Below are 20551 nucleotides of genomic sequence, written 5' to 3' on the forward strand. Positions count from 1 at the left end.
GGGTTCTGCCCATAGAGATATATAATACTTGTTCTGCCCCACAAACATTCTTCTGAGAAATGTAGATTATAGGCCTATAGTATACAAGTAAATTTGTAAGTGAAAGAAAATACAATATCAGAGAGGGAGGGAGAGAGGAGGAGAAAACAGAAATTGGCTTGGGAAGTTGGGGGAGGCCCCGGTCTGAGTGAGGGGAGGGGTGTTGTCTGTTGAGGAAACAACAACATTAATGATCAATTAACTTGTTAATTGTATAATTACCAAACACTTCATAAATTGCGGTAGTTCAAAGCCTGTCGGTATAATCACTCACTATACATAATGAGTCTGAGAAAAATATCTCGGCTGAGTATTAGAAATTTGAAAGGTGGATTATGGAGAAATATAAATGCACAGTTTTAAACTTAAATCATGATATTTTTACTTCTTTTCTTTATATGAGTAGAACTGGTGTCTGGTGGTGGATGTCAATCATAGTGCGAGATGGAACTATTGAAAACAATATTTCTCTATCAACTAAGAGTCAACAGGACTGGATCAGTGTGGATCTCCATCAACAAAGCCCTTCATACATCATCAGGTGCTGCTATTTTCAATTCCCACACCTCATCCTCACATTGTAAGCTTTTGTCGCATAGTAACGGAAGAAAATTTTCTCAAAATGTGACTGCATGCAGATCCAAAGCCAACCAATTCATTGGCTGTTCTTGGAGGAAAAACACAGGACACTTGATTTCTCTTGATGAACCAATGACTTCTAGTTATAAAACCGCATTATCCTCAAACTTCTCATCAGAATCATTCTCTGAAATACCTTGTGCCATCAAAAGACCTACCATAAAGAAGACATTGCATAGTGGATACCATTGGATTGATGAGTATGCTTGGATGCAGGAAGATTCGTCAGAGGTATGAAATAATTTTGTGGAGCGTTGTGGGCCTTAAGTGGGTTAGTCTCCAGACTTTGAAACAGAGGGTCGTGGGTTCGAATCCCAGCCATGGCTTAATTTACTTCGGCAAGAAATTTATCCACATTGTGCTGCACTCGACCCAGATGAGGTGAATGGGTACCCGGTAGGATTTATTCCTTGAACGCATTAGCGCCTATTAATATGGCGGCTTAGCTACAGCCGGGGCAATAATATGATACCAAGTATCAAAGTGCAGTTGAGTATGTGCCCATATTAACTGCGCTATATAAATGGAAATATTATTATTGTTATAATAATTTCGTTATTTGATTGGTTGCCCTTAATGCCCTATATCAATTTGTGAAAGAATAAGTATGGATGATATTCAAAATTAAATGTTGATGATTAGTGGTCTAACTCTAAGTATGATTTAGAGAAAAAAATAAAAAATTAAATCAGATTGTCCCACAGTTTTGTAATTTTAGAGTTTTAATTCTGGATGTCATCTGTCTGTTTTCTTGCAGGAATTCGTGCGATATATAAAAGCAGAAAATGAGTAAGTACTTTTTGATTGGATTTTCATGTTAAATTGTATTTGTCTGTAAGAGGGGAGAGGGGTAGGAGAGAATAAGGGAGAGAAAGAATCAGTTAGTGAGATGAAGAGAGAGAGAGGGGGCATGAAAGAAAAAAAGTTCTTGTATATGAATATCGAATTTGCATGGCACTAAAGTTAATATATTCAACATTATACACTTTCAATAAAGTCACTCCTGTATTTATGAATATTGATCTGTAATTCATTGAAATAACATAATCAGCCTCATTTCTGATATTTCTCTTTCTGTTTCTCCATAGATTTTCAGAACAGTACTTCAATGCCTCAAAGCCTATGCAAGAAAAGTTGAGAGCAGAGATGAATAAATATGAAGAAAGCGATTATATTTCTGAAACTAATTATAAGGTAAACATATTGAGCATGAATTGAACATTTGAATGTTTAATTATATACAGGTAATGTGTTTAAATTCATGGAAAATGGGTCACACTGACCAATCTGAATGGTAGTGCTGATTATATTTTTTAAGAAAATGAAAGATATACTAGTGGGAAAATTGAAAAAAGAGAAATAGAATAAATATGAAATGTATATATTCAGGTAAAAAAGAAAGATGAGGAATCTAACAAAAAAGGAATAAGAGGGAGAAAATGGAGAATGAGAGAGAGTGAGAGAGAAGAGGCAGATGTAGAGGACACTAATAGCCTCTTTGCAAAGCTTTATTCTTAGAATAGTTCTTTCAGTTATTGGTGGCAGCGGTGGGATAAGTTTATGAGAAATGCAGTGAGAATTATTCAATCTTTGTTTATTGATCTATGAATTCTGCTTTTGATTGTTAATAAAAGTAAATTTAAATTTGTATACAATTGTGGTGTATTTTCTCTAGCATAGATGATCTATGCACTGCTCTTCCTGTAATTGATTGGCTAAATGTAATGACATCAATGGTAAAATGTGAGATGAGAAAGGGAGGGTTTTTTTTCAGACTCTTCTTGACTGACTAAGTACTATTTTATTTTTGGCCTCTCACATTTTTATCTCAAATTGCTAATGCTGTAGATGATCTCTCCCTAAAAACCACAAATGAATACATAATTACTAATGAGAAATTGAAAAAAAAGAAACAATAGATGATCACAAAGGAATGATATAACACAAAAAATAGAAAAATTGACAAGACATGAACAAATAACTTTTTAAAGTTATTTATTTCTGTACAGGTATTAGAAGACTATGCCTATTATTCTGATGTATCACAAAGTGGTTCTAGCATTTTCTGCAGGAGGAAGATCAGCACAGGTACCCATACATTATTAGTTGTCTAAAAATATTTATTAGTCATTATAACACTTTGAAGAACTGGCAAAACATTTTTATCATGGAATCTTTGTAATGCTTTTTAGTCTTCTATACAATGATACTGCTGTAAGATATCCATAGTAGATACATGTATATTTATAAATCCAACATTCTCAGTAGTGCCCATTTCATAAAAAAAAAACAGTCCAACTGGTCCACTGAATTGTTACTGAGTGACTCAGACCATTGCTGTTGTATTAGAGCACCTTTAACTAAGTATTCCTCTCCTATCCAGTGATGATGGTTTTTTTTATATACTCTCTCCCTTATTCTTGTTAAATAAGGAAAAGATCAGATTCTCTTGGACTCTGATCATCTCATGGACTTGTTTGGTTACAACCATGTGATCATCACTGGTTTCAAGGTGTCCCCCTGCCAGCAGTATGTAGGGGCAGTTGTAGAGGGTAGCCCTGATAGGTATGATGGACATATCATCAAGATGGAAGCTGACGGTCAGAGTTGGTTGGTGGAATGCATCCAGGATATATCAAATATGGGTAAAGTCTTTTGGTTTAATGTTGTGTATTTTGACATCAAGCCCAGCGCACACTATGCGACACAATAATTTAATAAATCACATTTTGCATTAAATGTGAAGGTTCCAAGAAGTTAAGTTATTTTATTTGAAGTTTGGCATAATGTTAGGAATAATAAAATCATTACATTTCTGCAAACCCTGTGGTCAGAGTAATGTCCAAATCAGTTTCAAGTTGCAGCCGATAGTGACGTCATTACGAGTTGAAATTGATTTTTTTTTATTCCCACAGGGAGGCTCGAACTAGGGTGAATTTCAATTGCAGTAGTCCTTACCACTATTCTGAATTCTGAACGCTAAGATTTTATTGGTTGGAATGTTCATCTTAAATGTTGTTTACAATATCTTTGAAATATGGATCGCAACAAATCGCATAGTGTGCGCTGGGCTTTGTGCATGCTGTTTTTATGAAAGTATCAGTATATTTGTGCCATTTATGTATGCAGTCCTAACTGTACACTACTAGAAAGAAAATAAATCCAATAAGAGTAGTCAATTTGATTTTTGTTTATAGGTGATTTAAATCCATGTATATTTTTTTACATCTCTCATAAGTTTGGTTGTCTATCGTTTACTGTTGCATCATTCAATATAAATCAAACTCTAATAGCCTCCCAATAGTAACAGTTTTCAGTTTTTGTCTATGATTGCTTCTTTATATCATGCTTCTCATTTCAAGATTAATGTGGAATCAAGACATAAAGCTATCAGTAATGTTGAGGGCACTAATTTACCAGTATGTTTGTTGGTGTTTACACCAGAGTTAAATAAAAGGAATTCTGAGTGCATTTTGATATACTGTGATATAAAACATGGAAAATAGTATTTTTTTTTCATTTTGTAAAAAAATGTGTTCTTTTTGGGAGATATATCATTTTAATATTTACACTAACTATGATTAAATTTTAACCACCTTTGTGAATTTGTGTCCCATATAGAGTTCCTTAATGAGGATTGGCTGGTGTACTCCAAGCCGTATAATCTTCAAGCAAGGGAAGTGTGGAGGCATCAGGTCGGCACCTCACAGCAGAGAGATGAATTAATCTTTGAGGAAATGGATGAAAGGTAATCTAGAAGCTTACCCCAGGATCATTCAAATTTCAGAATTTCCCTCCCTTCTACCATGTTTACAACATATGTTTTACCAATTGCTTGGACCATGAGAAGATAATATAAATGTGAATAAAGATATGTTGTACAGAAATGATGCAAATCAGAAGATCACAGAAACTTTTTAGCTCTTGTTCCTTTTCAGGGTTAATTTCGGGTTGTTAAGGTCAAAGTAAACCTAAATGTATGAGAAGTCTGGTATGTGGTGTGTGTGTTTGTGAACACAAAGAGAAAACACACACATTACATTCTAATATCCACTAAGAAAGAAGTATTAAGTTGACATTTTGTATCTGTACTTTCTAGATTCTTTGTAGATCTGTCACACACCAAGGACAGGCGATATGTCATCATCAACAGCAACTCACGGACATCCTCAGAGCTATGGTTGATTGACCCTTGCAGAAGCTCTTTTGAAACGCTACCTACTTTGATGTGGCCAAGACAGGATGGTATAGAATGCTACTTGGACCACTGTGGACAGACTTTCTATGCCTTGTCCAACACTGGGATATCTCCAGAATTGAAGGTAGGTGAAGTTGAAAAATCTTTCTGTTTTCAGTCTTCAGTGGTCAATTCTAAGTCATTTGATTGATTAAAATTATCTGAATTTTTGGTCTTAAAAAGAAAACATTATTCTTATTTGTATTGAATTCTGAATGTAATTTCTAAAAAGAAAGTTTAATCATATTTTCATTTGTTTGGTTTTAAGGTTAACAGATGTTTGTTACAATCCAATTTACATTAAATATCTGCTTCAAATCACACCCAATCACATTTCCATTTCATAAGTTAATTCTAACATCTTAGCAGTCCAAATTCTATTGGTTATTAATATTATGAAAGACATAATAGCATAATTCTTGAGAATAATGAAGAAAGGCCTATTAACCAATTTCACTGTTTTAACATCTAATTTAGATCACCCTCATTACTCTCTTGACATATTTAATACATAAAAGTTACATAATGTACATTCTTAAGTTATTCAAAATCTGTTCTATCATTATTGACATATGTGTTTACATTTTTTATTGTGGGGGGATTCTGATTCCACTGTTTTAACATCTACTACAGATAAACTGTAGTATACCACTGTTTGATAGAAGTAATTCATTACATTCATGAATATTTAGCAGTGTAAGTTCTAAGTTATCAAATGACATGAATGATATTGCAACAGAATGTCATTGAGTGATTTGTACTTCTTTCCTACTTCACTGTTTTCCCATCTACTGAAGATAGACATCATCATATTTTATTGAAATATCATGAAAATGGAAATTTCACAATCAAAGTTTGAAAGCCGTTGATAATATTACTTGCACTGAATTACATCACTTTAGTATTTAAGAAATATACTTTTTACTCTTTCCTGGAGAAATAATAAAAATAAAACAAGTCCTCATGAAAGAACTAACATTTTGGAAAAATTGAAATGTTAGGGATATGTAAATTGGATCAAATGGAGCTATCCCTACCCTACATCACAATGATATCAAGTTTGGAATTTCCACTTTTATGTACAGTTATTTCAGTATTTTACAACTTTTCAAAAGATATAATTTCCTATTATTATCATACTTTCACCTTTCTGCTCCTCAGATTTTCCCTTTTTCCCCTTTTTTTTCTTATCAATCAACTTTCCTCTCTGTTGAATCAGTTCCCCTTTGATTTCAATTATTACCATTTCAGCTCCTAAAAGCCCGATATTCTGGTGATCTCCAAAGTAGTGAAACGATCCATTGGGAGGAGCTTTATGACCCACTCCCAGGTCATGTGATACAGGACTTGGACGTGTTTGCCTCACATTGCGTCTTGCCTTTGCTTGTCAACACCATTCCACAGCTCACCATCCTGGAGCATGGTAAAGATACAGAACCGTTGCACATTGAGGTGTGTATGGGTAAATGTTCAAATTCGTTAACCCATTGCCTACTGAAACCGGGTGGTCCAGGTACAAACCTATGTGAATCACAGAATTTAGTAGTCAATGGGTTAATAGTCCTTGATGGTGTTTCACAGAGATCTAAGTATGACTTAAAGTCATGCTGAAGCCCCAAAACACACATGATAGGTTAACACAAAATCTCATTGATCAGATGCATATGCGGTACCACACCTCTGTGTATGGTCTGACCAATGTGGTGATAAATGATATACCATAAGTGCGGATTTTGAGTGAGATCTTTAGTCCCATATAAATCTTTATGAAACATCCCCCTTATTTTCTATTAGCCAGACTTGGTAGGAACATAGGGATGGATCATGTTTCCGTTAGATGGGCTTTAATGAATTGAAGAATATGGATTGCCCAATGGGATTCAAAATCCATCTAACCACCTGTAACAATAGTTAACCTTGGTTTTAGTTCTATAAGTGAAATAGAATCACACTTTGTTGAAATATAAAGAACAATTTTTGTGCCCAGTTTGATTCACTCTTTGTGAGGTCATATTCCACTCATCTCATGCAAAAATTTATAATCTATTTTTACCTTTTATTTGCTTTAGGTTGCCATGTTTCATGCATAGTGTATATTATGATAATAATGATAATAATATAGGTATATTTACCCAGGGAAGCCACTTTAGTTCTGAAAACTGTTCTCCCAGCGGGCCCTGCTATTATTACCTCGGCTTTAGCTGGGCTGCCTAGGCGCTCGAAATATTAAGGAATTTCTTTCTTCTGGGTACCCATTCACCTCACCTGGGTTGAGTGCAGCACAGTGTGGATAAATTTCTTGCTGAAGGAAATTACGACCCTCTGTAGAAATTGTTAAAGCTTGTTCAAATTATTGCTAAATGAAAACAAACAATTTTGATGATTCTTTTGCAAAAGTAACTTGTAATTGAATGAGGGATTGTATTTGATACTTATTTCATGTTCATTCATGTGAAAATTTGGACTGACCAATGCTTTATCTATCATCCATCTAATTTACATTTTCTCATTTTGCACTAGCTCCAACCTGAATATACCACCATTACTCCAAGCCTCAATGCAGACATCAACTCCAGATATTACCAGTTTCAACTCTCATCCCCTGTCCACCCACCAAAGAGGTTTGAATTAGATCTTCAGACCTGCAATATTGAGAAGAGTGAAGATGATACAAAGAGGGTCTGTTGTGCACAAAGCAAGAAACATCCTGAGGACTTTACCTGTAAACGATTAGTGGCAAAAAGTCAGGTGAGTTTTATTCCTTTATTTTGCTTGTCAATTCTTGAGTTTAGTGCTCAAAATTTCTCAGGCAATATTGTAGTTACTTTTTTTGTTTTGCCTCCTTTTCTTTGTTATCAGTTATTGAGATTGAAACAGTTTCATATTCAAATATGGATGGCTAAATAAGCCTGCCTATGTTGTTAACTTTCTTCTATTATCTGTTCCTTTTGATATTGCAATTTTGTTTGTTTTACATGCTTTCCCTGATTTCATCATTTACACAAGTGTACCAGGGTCGGTTATTTTATATATTATTTGAATTATTTGTTATTCATATCATAACGTATGTATGTTAAAATTTCTACATATTTAGTGGATGCACAAAACAATTATAAGTGAATTAGCAGTGATCTGTTTTATTCAACTTACTTATTTAAATAGTTTATTTTCATCCTGCATTCTTACATGCCAACTTATTGTTTGGAACTATTGCTAAATATTTTTCTAAACTTATTACTCTATGAAAAAACTTAATGTTTAGTGTCATGTTTCCACCATCCTTTTGAGTTTTGAAAAGGATCAGCTCTCTTTCACTCATGTACAGCTTGGAACAGAATCCTAATCGTTGTCTTGTTTTATATTTAGAATTTGCTCTGTGGAGTCTGTGGTAGGATTTTAACTTTGAAATATTTGTATCATCTGAGAAATGATAAATGAATCGTTCAAGAAATTCTTTACATCCCAAGTTTTGTTTTTGTCCCTTTTGCAGGATGGAACTGAAATCCCCATCACTGTCTTCCACCTAGAGAACCTGCCTCTTAATGGCCAACATCCAATGCTGGTCGTTGGCTATGGTGCCTATGGGAGAAATGTAGAGATGGAGTACACATCCCAGAGGATGGCATTGTTATCCAATGGATGGGTGCTAGCATTTTGTCACGTGAGGTAAGTGTTATGGTGATTAGGTTCTTGGATATGACAAAACAAGATTACAAAGTGGTAAAAAGCAAATAATATTGACACTGTTCTTGCATATTGTAACAGTAGCTAAATGTATTATCATTCTCAAAGAGTTTAAATGATACAAAATATTGTGAGATTGCAACTTCAATGAATTGTTATTATTTGGTGTATAATGTTATAAAAAAGGATATAACGAGAAGACACACACAACAAAATAAAAATGTATGCAAAAATCAAATCATTTGATTGGGATTACTGAATCTTTAGACAGCTGCTTTCATTGTGCACATTTCTTTCATTACCATTTGTGACATTCTGGACAAAAGTTATCTGTGACACCTGATAGAGGAGACTCTAGAGCATCTGTCAACACTAACATATCAATTACATTTTTTAAATTTAGTTTTTAATATGCATTGTATAAGGCTCCTATATAAATTCACAAGTATCATCCCACCGCTGCCACCAATATAAGAGAAATGACTTGAAAATATTACTGCTAATGATTACTTACATGTTGGCAACTTTAGGTATTACTTGTTGTCCTTCAATATCACCCCCTCTCTCTCTATCTAATTTTATAAAATGCATGCTCATATAATCATCACAATAGTTTGAAATAAGATTTGTGACAGTCATGGGGGGTACCAAATTTAAGAGGCATTAACTTTATAAATGAATTTATAAATAGCATTTTACAGTTAACATTTTATCAGTTCTTGCTCATCATAGATACTGTACATAATGACAATGTATGTTTTCATATTTACTTTAGAGGAGGTGGAGAGTTGGGGAAAGAATGGTATTATTCAGGCAGAGTAGAACAAAAACCTCACAGCTTTGAGGCAAGTTTATGTATGTCATTTCTCCGTTATTTGTTTTTTGTTTTGTTTTTTCACTGTTGAATTTCAAAATTATCCATCTTAAAGAAAATTTATTTCAACCATACTTTCATTTAATTTAAATATATTATTTGATGCACAGATTGCTTTCATAAGTTGTAATTATCCCAATTGTAATGTTGCTTTTTATAACTATCATGCTTTGTAAAGTGGCATGAGTAATCCTCAAATTTCTTATTGTGTTGTTTATATCAATTATCTAACCTGTAGAAAGGGGTGAAAAACTCACTTTGAGGTATATGTTTATAAAATCATTAAAGTTGTTAAATCCACATTTTACACAAAATGTGGATTTTCTCTGATAACCAATACAATCTTTATGAAACGACTTCTTGTCCTTTTATTCCAGGACTTCGAAAGCTGTGTAGAGTTCTTGCATTCCTCTGGCTTTTCCCAGCCAGCCCTGACAGCTGGATGGGCTGCCAGTGCAGGAGCATTACTCCTGGGGGTACTGTGTAATCAAAGGCCAGAGCTGCTGAAAGCGGCAGTCATGAGAGTAAGTAGTTCATGAAAGTAAGTAGTTCTCTGAAACTTTTGATCATGTATTACGCTTTTGAAAGTAAATAGCTCATTATCATGAATTGAATGTAAAAAGCATCCCTCTTAAAGCTTATGTTAATCCAATAGTATCCCCAGACATGTTTGTCTGCAGATTTTGAAATGCTAAAAAAAATGCAAAATTTTAATTAGACCCAGTAATATGTTGAAAATCATCGGAAAACAACCCATTGCTTCGGTACATTCAACCAGCTCAATAGCGCTCGCTCTGGTGAACTAACCATGTAAGATGGGGAAGTTATAGAAGTGTCAGAAATTCATAAATAAGTCCCCAGAAAAGATTATTTCTGAAATGTTTTAAAACATTCAATACCTAAAAATTCCAAAATTGTGTGTGTAAGTTGGAAACCTCTCTTGTACCCATCCTCAGGAAATTTGATTGCTGCACTTCCTCACAAGCAGCAATTTCCTCTTTTTTTCTTTTCTCTTTCTCATGCCTGATCCAACACCGACCATGTGCCTAAAATAACATCTTGTGACTTTGCAAAATTCTTGAAAGAGGAAAAACAGTCCCAATTTCCTGTAAAGGGTAAAAACAGTTTGAGATCGAATTGCTGATGTGGTTTACGGTACACCATGTGGAGTGTTATAGAAGCAGTGGATAGAAGAAGAGAAGGAAGTGGATAGGCGAGAAAGTGGAGATTTGAGAATAGAGTATTCTTTCTTGAGAATAGTCCTGAAAAGGACTGTAAACCAGAAGGAATGTTGAGTGAGAACAGCTTGAGTAGTAGAGCTGATGAGGAGATGCTGGCTTGCGTCGGCGAGTAGAGATGATGAGTAGTAGACTCGACGTTTCGGACAGGTTGACTGTCCGTCTTCAGGAGAAGACGGAAGACGGACAGTCAACCTGTCCGAAACGTCGAGTCTCTCTACTACTCATCATCTCTACTCGCCGACGCAAGCCAGCATCTCCTCATCAGCTCTACTACTCAAGCTGTTCTCACTCAACATTCCTTCTGGTTTACAGTCCTTTTCAGGACTATTCTCAAGAAAGAATACTCTATTCTCAAATCTCCACTTTCTCGCCTATCCACTTCCTTCTCTTCTTCTATCCACTGCTTCTATAACACTCCACATGGTGTACCGTAAACCACATCAGCAATTGTACATGCCACCATGCAAACCTTCAAACAACATCTGAGTTTGAGATCGAGCTACATATAGACAAGTATCTTTACCAGAATGTGTGTGGTAATACCAGTTTTGCAATCATATGCAAATTGGCAATGGCCAATGAGGTAATTCTTCCCCCCCCCAAAAAAAAAAAAGTACTAACCAAGAATTAATCAGAATATTTTTTTTTTATATATTTGCTATCAAACATTTCACTGTATCATATGATCCTGATGGCGCTCTCCATTATCACCATATAAGCTGGCACCAGTGACATTTATTGTAGAAGATATCTTTTAAAAGGACAAGTCCACCCCAACAAAAAAGTTTGTTTGAATAAAAAGAGAAAAATCCAACAAGCATAACACTGAAAATTTCATTAAAATAGGATGTAAAATAAGAAAATTATGACTTTTTAAAGTTTCACTTAATTTCACAAAACAGTTCTATGCACATCCTGGTCGGTATGCAAATGAGGAGACTGATGACGTCATCTCCTCATTATTTCTTTTTTATTTTATTGTATGAAATATGCCCGGGGGGGCCACTTACATTGACGAGTGGATACCATGCGCGACCAAAAAAACACGTAAAAAGGATGTCTTTTTCACGATAGGGCACGTTACGTACGTAACGTGATAAGGGTGTCAAAAACACAAAAATAATGAAAAAAGGGTATCTATTTCGCTAGGAAAATTACGTGTTTAGGGTCGAATTTGCGGGGATGATAAAACAAAATTAAAATGTTTTATAAAGGATGTCCTTTTTGCCCCAACACTTCGTGTTTAGAGTCCGATTTGCGCGAGGTGTAGAAGCTGGGGTCTTACTAAACCAAATAAGGTAAAGCCGGCGATCCGAAGGACCCGTAACAATAAAACATCCTGTACTTGTTTAGGGGTTCATTTCAGGGAATATTTGCCAAGAGTATCGTTTTGTTTCCAATACTTGTTAAGGGTAGGGTTTCACACGCCAATACTTGTTAAGGGGTGCATTTTCAGAACATGAAAATTACGTGTTTAGGGTGCTTTTCGAGACCCCATGGTCGCGCATGGTATCCACTCGTGAATGGAAGTGGCCCCCCGGGGAAATATGTAATATTCTAATTTTCAATCAGTGTCAAGTGAAACAAGGATTAATTCCTCCCTGAACATGTGGAATTAGCATTGTTTAGTACTGCATGGTTCAGTCAAGTTCGTCCTTATTGTCAAATCTGTAAAAAATGAAATATTGTATAATTCAAACAATAAAAAAAAAAGAAGTGAGTGATGTACATCATTGACTGACTCATTTGTATGTCACTGAGTTGTGCATATCACTGTTTTGTGAAAAATATGCGAAAATTTAAAATGCCATAGCTTTCTTATTTTACATCCGATTTAGATGGAATTTTCAGCGTTATGCTAGTTTCATTTTTCTCTATTTATTCAAATCAATATTTTTCTGGGGTGGACTTGACCTTTAAAAAAGGTAAGAATTTCTCTGACATGTCACACTATTTTCATTATGCCACTCAGATGCCTTTCATTGATGTCCTGTCATCCATGTTAGACTCTTCATCACCTTTGACCTCTCAAGATGTAGAAGAATGGGGTGACCCAATGGGAAGTGCAGTTGAAATGGAATGTATCTCTTCCTATTGCCCTTACCATAATCTGAGATCTCAGGTAAGATTGCCTTGAGGCCCTCTAGATGTCAAAGTGTATCATAATTAAGGTACAAGGTAATATTTTTAGTAGTTCTTATTCCATTAACTTACTGTAATGATTATCAAGTACCAGCAGAAAGGTCATAAGAAATGGTCACTGGGTGAAGGTCATTTAGGATCAATAAACTGAAATAAACAACAAAAATGAAGCATAAGATTTTTAATTCTCAAGATAATGTTGTAATCATAGGTCTGTTATGTTACTTAGATAATAGATTGTCACTTCAGATCGACTGAATTGGATGAGAAAAATTAGTTTTCTCATTACTTTCAAAATGAGACTTGTATGGAGTGATTTATGGGATATCACAAATAATGTATAGTGGATTTCTAAGTCAAGGTCATTTGAGGTCAACAAACCCGAATCTTATGAAGTGAATGTGTTCTTTTTTTTTAATATTCATTATAGTTGAATCCATAATGTGGGCAAAACTGTCAGAGGCATTCCACTCTCTCACTCATTTCAACCTCCCCCATCTTTCTCCGCTTTCTTTTGTCTTTTTCCATGTGTCGAACTCATTTTCACCTTTTTCCTCTCCATTACAGAACTATCCATCCATTCTGATCACATCATCTATGAGTGACCAGCGAGTACCAGCATGGATTCCTGCAAAGTATGTGGCAAGGCTGAGGGACAGAACAAGAGACCATCGTCATGGGCTCCACCGTCCTACATTCCTATTGAGGATGTCTCCTGATGGAGGTCACTTTGGGATTGATGAGGACAATGGTGGGGTCGACCAGGTGAGATATATCTCTAGGAGGAGCAGGAGTGGTAGAACTAGAGATATGTTGCATGAAAGTTACTAGTAGGGAAACTTTGTCATCCAGTGGTAACTACCATGGTAACAATGTTTAATAGCAAATCAAAAGTGAGGATTTGATGGATGTTACCTTTGAATGGCAAAGTTACCATTTTTGTTCAACAGGGCCCAGGTGAGATAAATTCAAAGATGAGTATAAATAGAAGAATATATTATGGAGATTGATTTAGCATTTCATGAAACATTCAGTGATTTTCACTGATTATTGTTATAAGCTACTGCAAATCCTTGTATCTGATTGGGTCAGAGCAAAATTAGTCGGTGATAATCACTGACTAAACCTATCATGACACGCTCCCCAGAACATTTAATTGTAAATTTCTTGTGAGGTTGTATATTTAATTGGTCACTTTTGGCCTGGACGAGGGGTAGATCAGTTGAGAAATGAATACAAAAATTTTGTTGTATGCAGTGTGAGGATTACATATTTCAGTATTCACTGGGTCCATTACTATAGTTTAAAATTGATTTGTTCATTTAGTCTCGTAGATTAGTCTACACGTGTGGTTATAGCAAAATGAACTCAAAACTAATAGAGTTACTCTGTAATGAATACTTGTAATGTTATATACAAAATTTATTTACAACATAATACAGAACTCACCATTGTCAAGTACATACATATCACATGATACATGAAAGGCATTTATGAATAATCATTACCTATAGCCATGTTTTCTTTCATTTCAGAATTTTCTTGTGAAATCCAATGTGCACCATTTGGTCATCATTCTTTTGTTCAAGATATTCATTATCATACCATTTTTTTATTTTAACATTCTTTTGCACTATTCACAGGCTACATTGGAATGGGCATTCTTGCACCAAGAGTTATCCTTGGAAACACTGAGATGAGATTACTTGAAGAAATTATGTTGGTGCTCACGCAATCTTTCACCAAACATTGGTTGGTATTAATGGATTGATGAACAGTGGCTTCCTGACCAAGTTCTCAAGTGCCAGTACAGCTGAAGGAGATTATGATATCTCACAAATATCTTGACTCTGAAACCTCAATGATTTCAATACATTGTGCAGCCTCAATTTTATTTTGCAAGTGAGGTTTTCTTAAGGAAACAAACCACTTATTGGGTTGAGTGCAAATATATTCATCAGAAGCAAAAAGGCATTTGTAGTATTCAGTGACATTTCTTTTATACCCAGTACCACTTATCACCTTGAACTTCTTCTTAAAGATGTTTAACTGAGAATTAAAGTAAGCATTAAACTTCTAAAAGAATTATGTTGGGAAGATTTTGAGGCAGATGTTTTTCAAAATGCTTTTGAGTGAATAAGAGAAACTGATAATGACTACTTTATGGAAGAAATCATCCCTTCTCCAATGCCATGATTTATTTCAACAATTGTTCAAGTAACTCAAATTCTGCAAACATCAAATCAGTCTGAAAGCTGGAAATACTTTGACTAGTCAAAATTTGACTGCAGAATTGTAAATGATAATTGTGATTACTGTGATTTCTTAAGAATTACAGTTGATATATAATATGCAAGTTAAACATTGTGACTTGAGCTTCACTGACTGGGAATAGTGTACAGTTACCTTGCCAAATACATGTGGCCTGTGAGCTATTCATTACAGATAAAATTTTCCATGATTTTGTGATGGAAATAATTTATTCTAACATGAAGAATACCTGTGAAAGACAAATTAGGGGAGGATAAAGATTCAGATAAAGACCAATTTGGGCCTAATAATACAAAGCAAAGTGCTTCATCATAAGGTTAACTTTTATGATCGATTGCATTGATCATTATGTGCCATCAAGTGTACAAATCAACTGTATGATCAATCACTTAGCTTTGTGACATGCCCCCCCCCCCCCAGTTTCTTTTGGTATCTCTATAGCATGAGAGATGTCAACCACTTTGCCTCATGCAGCCTTTCATGATGGCTTTCCAGAATTCCTCGTGCCATTTATTCATTTCTGCAAAAAAAAAATCTAAAAAGAGCCATTTGGTTTGAGACTGAACAAGACTCAGAATTTTTTCAGGTGCCTTTTTGTCTGAAACTACTGTCCTCTCTCAAATTCATATTTCTTATTGAAAGTTCACTATTGTAAGCACTGTATCAGTGATCATGGAAATCAAAGAAAGTTCAAATTCTACCAAGATGTATGACTATTAAAAGATAAAAGAATGATATCCATGAAGTTGACTCGTGTTGTGTGTTCTGTCCATAAATATGTTCAGGTTGAAATGCATTATGGGATGTTAGCTCACAAGACCTGCAGAAGAGGGGAAGAAGTCAAAACAAACATAACACAGTGATATGCATTCTAAATCTTCTAATACACAGTGAGAAAAATAGTAGTAGCAGTAGTAGGTGGTGGTAGTAGTAGTAGTAGTAGAAATAGTAGTAGTAGTGGTAGTAGTAGTAGTAGTAGTAGTAGTAATAGCATGGACCTACTAGCAAATGGTAATAGTAGTGGTAGAAGTAGTAGCAGAAGTAGTAGTAGAAGGAGAAGCAGAAGTAGTAGTAGCAGAAGTAATAGTAGTAGTAAAAGTAGTAGTAATAATAGTAGTAGTAGTAGTAGTAAAAGTAGTAGTAGTAGTAGTAGTAGTAGTAGTAGTAGTAGTAGTAGTAGTAGTAGTAGTAGTAGTAGTAGTAGTAGTAGTAGTAGTAGTAGTAGTAGTATTAGTAGTAGTAGTGGTAGTAGTAGTAGTAGTAGTAGTAGTAGTAGTAGTAGTAGTAGTAGTAGTAGTAGTAGTAGTAGTAGTAGTAGTGGCAGCAGTAAGAGTGGTAGATACATTATGGTCCATGCATTAGGGCCTTAAAACGAGTGAAGGGCAGCTTATTCAAACATCGGCTAATCATTAATTTCTTATATCACTGGACAAAACAAACTAGCCCTGATGGCATTGCTTTGATTGGGACTCAGTGCACCAAGAAAAATTAATGCAAAATCTAACTGGTTTAGATCTAATAATACTATGAAATTTTCCACATATTAAATTTCAAAATATGATATTGAAATATGACAGAGGACTTCTCAATTTTCTAGCTTGTATTCATTGTTACAAAATAATTATCCTGTTTGGTACTGGCAACCATATTTCTTTTACAGTTTTGCCTGAGGTGGTGCTAAGCTATAGTGGTCTCACAATTTTTTTTTAGGGGGGGGGGGTCAAAATTTGAATGAAAAAATAAAGGCCTCCAAGTTGGTTGGGTTAGAGCAAATAAACTTTTTTATGCCTATTAAACTTTTGTCAAAAAAGGATTGGTTAATGTAATACATGAATATAAATTTATCATATTTCAACTATAAGTAATGAGATTAAAAGTGGTGAGGAAATCCACTTGACTTAATATTCCAGTCTTTCATTAGTTCACTTGTAACTTTATAAGCAGCTCAATGAAACACATAAGTATGATCTCAGTTACACAAAAAATACATGAGTAATAATTAGAAGATTATACAAAGAGCAATATTTTTTCCAATATTAAATATGTAAATAGGAGCAGCTCACCTAAATAATCATCCATGAGTGTTCCAATAGCAAACTGCAAAAAGGTTGGGTAAAGAAAAGACATTGAATTAGATAACACACAGAAATAAGAACATAAGTACATAGGGCACTTTTCTCCAATGGAATGCTGAAAAGGTCAATAAATCAATGAAATCATTATGTCATATGCTCCTGGAAAATATAGTCCTCACCAAATGGGGCTGAATTTTAAATACCTTTATATGATACAAAATAATATAACTAAACAAGTTTAAAGCTAAGGCTTACAGATTTCTTTGTCCTAGATAAGACAATTCTTACACATTAGGTATCAGACTTGAGCATTCGCGGCTCTTGCTTGTCACTAAAATTTCTTACTTACACCTTCATCCCAGCCCACCTCAATAAATACACATCGGGTGATTTCAAGTCAGGTGTTAACATTTTGGTGTTGATTTCACATTAACTCATCACAGCACCATACTTAAAGTGTATGCTCCTGGGATGTAACTCACTAAGACATTGAATTGTTTCATTTTTGTACACTCACAGGATGACAATCTAAATTGTGCTTCTAACATCAACACCATCACCAAACGTTGAAATCACAACATGAATAAAAGAAAATATCAGACATTTTCTTCAACTTACAATGTCTGATGCATCAACCCTGGTTCCAACTATCTTTAACCTGATCTCATCATCTTGCTGTATTACTATATCCTGCAAATATAAACATGTAGACAGATATATACTGAAAGACAATACTGCAAATATATGTAGATCCATCTATAGAGTCCAGTTTCTTATGCATATTATTATTCTGGTTGTAGCTTAACCATTACATGAGAGCTAATGCATTCAAGTTTTCAAAATCTATTCACCTCAACGATGTCGAGTGCACATTTTTTATTAACAGTCAGTCGGCAAGCCCCTGTGTTAATGAGCAAATGGGCCAGATTTATGCAAGTCCTCTCATGGCTGAATTCATGTCCCTGCAAAATCTCGTGAATTGTGAGACTTTCTTTCTCAAAGAATTTAACCACTTTCTCCTGGAGTAAAATTGATTATTTTTGTACCATTGGGAAGAGTAAATGTTACTCTTTCATATTGGTTATTTCTTTTGAATAAAATATTTTGATAAATAAGTGATTTTTTTACCAGAAAAGATGCATCAAACAGAAATTTCTTCCTCTGTTTTCACTTGCAAATTGTGCAACATTTTGTGTTTTAGGCACCAACATTATTTATATCATCAGAAAGCTCAAACTCTATACTTTCTTACAATGTCACTCTTGATATGTGGCATCTTTTAGATGGGTCAGCAGCCAGCTTTTTCCATCAAGATGCAAGACGAGATTTCTAAAATTTCTGAGTAACATAAAATCCAGAGTTCTGATTGGCTGAATAATGTTTTCACAACAACAGGCGCGGGTTATTTGAAGAGATTACCACATGGTGAGTGTGACCTTGCAGAGGCCCAGTGTGGGGAACATTGGAATTTGCGTGGGTGTGTGGTCTCTGTGACCAATCAGAGTGCAGTATTCTTGTTTTTGAGCTGCTAAATGTACTTGACCTATGAAAAGCTGGCTGCTGACCCATCTAAGATACATCTTCTTATACAAATTATATCATATTAAAGCGTAGATCTTCAGCTTTATTATGATCTGAAAATCATTTGTGCTCAAACAGAAATCAAGTGTGAAAACAACAACATTTGTTGCATGAAAAAAATCATTTTGTTTCATGTTTTATATCAAAAGTTTTCCCTATATTACAACATTTTAAAAAAATTCCAAACACATGACCTGAAAGAATGATTCTTCTTCTTTACAAAGATACCAAAAATATGAAATTTGGTTAATATTTAGAGCAGCAATGGCAGAATAAAAAGAGGTGTTTTGGTTCGCACCAAGCTCATTAATAATAGCCCAGTCATTTTAGCCCAAATTTTGACCAAACTTGGAACAAATTGCAACAGAATTTTTTTTATCACAATGCATTTCTGTAAGGTCCCTAGTACAACATACTAAAAGTCCCAAACTTTCCGAATAGGGGAAAGGCATCTAATTTGCATAAATCCAAGATGGCTGCCAAAATTAATTGATATGCCTTATCCTTAATATTTTTTGTACAGATAATGGAAAAATCTTGAAATGAATACGCAATTCACTATGATTAAGATATCATAAATCGGTTGCAATCGTTTCTGGGACTGTCCGGTTCAGATTTTTCGAAAAATGTGAGAAATTATGCCAAAATTTTCGTGTTTTCGGTCAAAAATTTGCATGTGCATTGAAATCTTTCTGTTTTAACATTAGCATCAACAACTAATGTAAAATATCAGCATTCGACAAGAAAGGGGATATATCAACGAAAAAAATTGATATGCTTCATAACAGTATTAATGTCTTAACTTGCTTAGATTAAGGGCAAATACATCCGAATGTATTATGCGATATTGCGATAAAGTGACACCAAAAACCAACCTCCGTGTCCAGTCACCCTTTTATATCGACTACAACGCGATCGCTTGGATGCCTTTGAAGATAGTACAATAAACTAAATCGGTCTTGCCTCGCCTTTGTTGGTGTGACTAACACGCGTAAATACAATGACGTCTAGCGATACAAAGGTGTATATTACTTAAATTGATATGTGGGCAAAGGGCTTTTTCTTCATTTTAAAGTAACTTTTATGTTGAGGCATTGAGGCAAAAAGATGTTTCTGCTACAGTGTAAGCCACTTTTATTGTTTTAAAACCACTTGGAAACAAAAGAGTAGTCTTTTATGTTAATTAAATTTCTTAGAAAAAGTTAGAAGATGCATAATTGATCTGCATGCTGTATGCAATTACGTTCAAGAACATCACAGCATAGTCCCGCAAAAGCTTGTCAAAGTTACCCCCTTATCCGTAGCTCAACTATTAAAAATATTGTGCTTTTTGGAGCCCCCAATGTGACAACGCGGTGTTTTGCTACAAAGAAAAAAAACTTTTATTGTCTAGAAATCACTTGGAGGCAAAAGAGCAGGCTTTTCTCTTTGAGTTACATATAAAGAAGTGATGGCACATCAAAGCCTACCCTTTCAGGGGTCTTCTGAAGTCACTAACCCCTTTTTGTATTTTGCTCATTTCTTGGAAAATTCGCACAAATTTTAGCTCCATTGAGGCAATAGGCGTTTCCCCTTTGCAGTAAACCGATTTAATTGTTTTGTAAGCACTTGGGGATGGAAAAATAGATTTTCTTCTATCAGCTAAATTTAAAGAAGTGCTGGCACAGCAAAGTCTATCCCCTGCGGGGTTCGCTAAAGTCAATCACCCCTTTTCCATATTTTGCCAATTTATGGAAAAATCTATAAATCCGGAGCCCTCATTGAGGCA

At 34.8% G+C, this 20551-nt stretch overlaps 2 protein-coding genes across 2 annotated transcripts in view; one reads left to right on the forward strand and one right to left on the reverse strand.

Annotated features, from left to right (window-relative positions):
* On the forward strand, positions 1–15949 carry LOC121418983 (prolyl endopeptidase-like). Its single transcript, XM_041613236.1, has 16 exons — positions 1–95; positions 446–909; positions 1436–1467; positions 1767–1872; positions 2688–2766; positions 3111–3323; positions 4300–4426; positions 4778–5000; positions 6167–6367; positions 7436–7663; positions 8406–8581; positions 9375–9444; positions 9851–9997; positions 12687–12836; positions 13424–13621; positions 14500–15949. The coding sequence occupies exons 2-16, from the start codon at positions 484–486 to the stop codon at positions 14554–14556; spliced, it is 2433 nt and encodes an 810-aa protein (XP_041469170.1). The 5' UTR covers positions 1–95; positions 446–483; the 3' UTR covers positions 14557–15949.
* LOC121418985 (DNA-directed RNA polymerase II subunit RPB7) overlaps positions 14263–20551 on the reverse strand; it is a 14740-nt gene continuing 8451 nt past the window's right edge. Inside the window, exons 6-8 of the mRNA XM_041613238.1 lie at positions 17821–17892; positions 17191–17224; positions 14263–15947 (exon numbers count right to left, since the gene is read on the reverse strand). Of these exons, the coding sequence (XP_041469172.1) occupies positions 15934–15947; positions 17191–17224; positions 17821–17892 (120 nt within the window). The 3' untranslated portion in view covers positions 14263–15933. The remainder of the gene's footprint in view (positions 15948–17190; positions 17225–17820; positions 17893–20551) is intronic.

The sequence above is a fragment of the Lytechinus variegatus genome, chromosome 7 (genome assembly GCF_018143015.1).
Source record: "Lytechinus variegatus isolate NC3 chromosome 7, Lvar_3.0, whole genome shotgun sequence".
NCBI lineage: Eukaryota > Metazoa > Echinodermata > Echinoidea > Temnopleuroida > Toxopneustidae > Lytechinus > Lytechinus variegatus.

What these genes read in the sequence shown, in the direction of transcription:
- LOC121418983 (XM_041613236.1), top strand. Translation starts at nt 484, where the DNA reads ATGGAACTATTGAAAACAATATTTCTCTATCAACTAAGAGTCAACAGG. An exon ending in CCAGGATATATCAAATATGG is followed by an intron (nt 3,324 to 4,299) that starts GTAAAGTCTTTT and finishes TGTCCCATATAG; the next exon opens with AGTTCCTTAATGAGGATTGG. An exon ending in ACCATAATCTGAGATCTCAG is followed by an intron (nt 12,837 to 13,423) that starts GTAAGATTGCCT and finishes TCTCCATTACAG; the next exon opens with AACTATCCATCCATTCTGAT.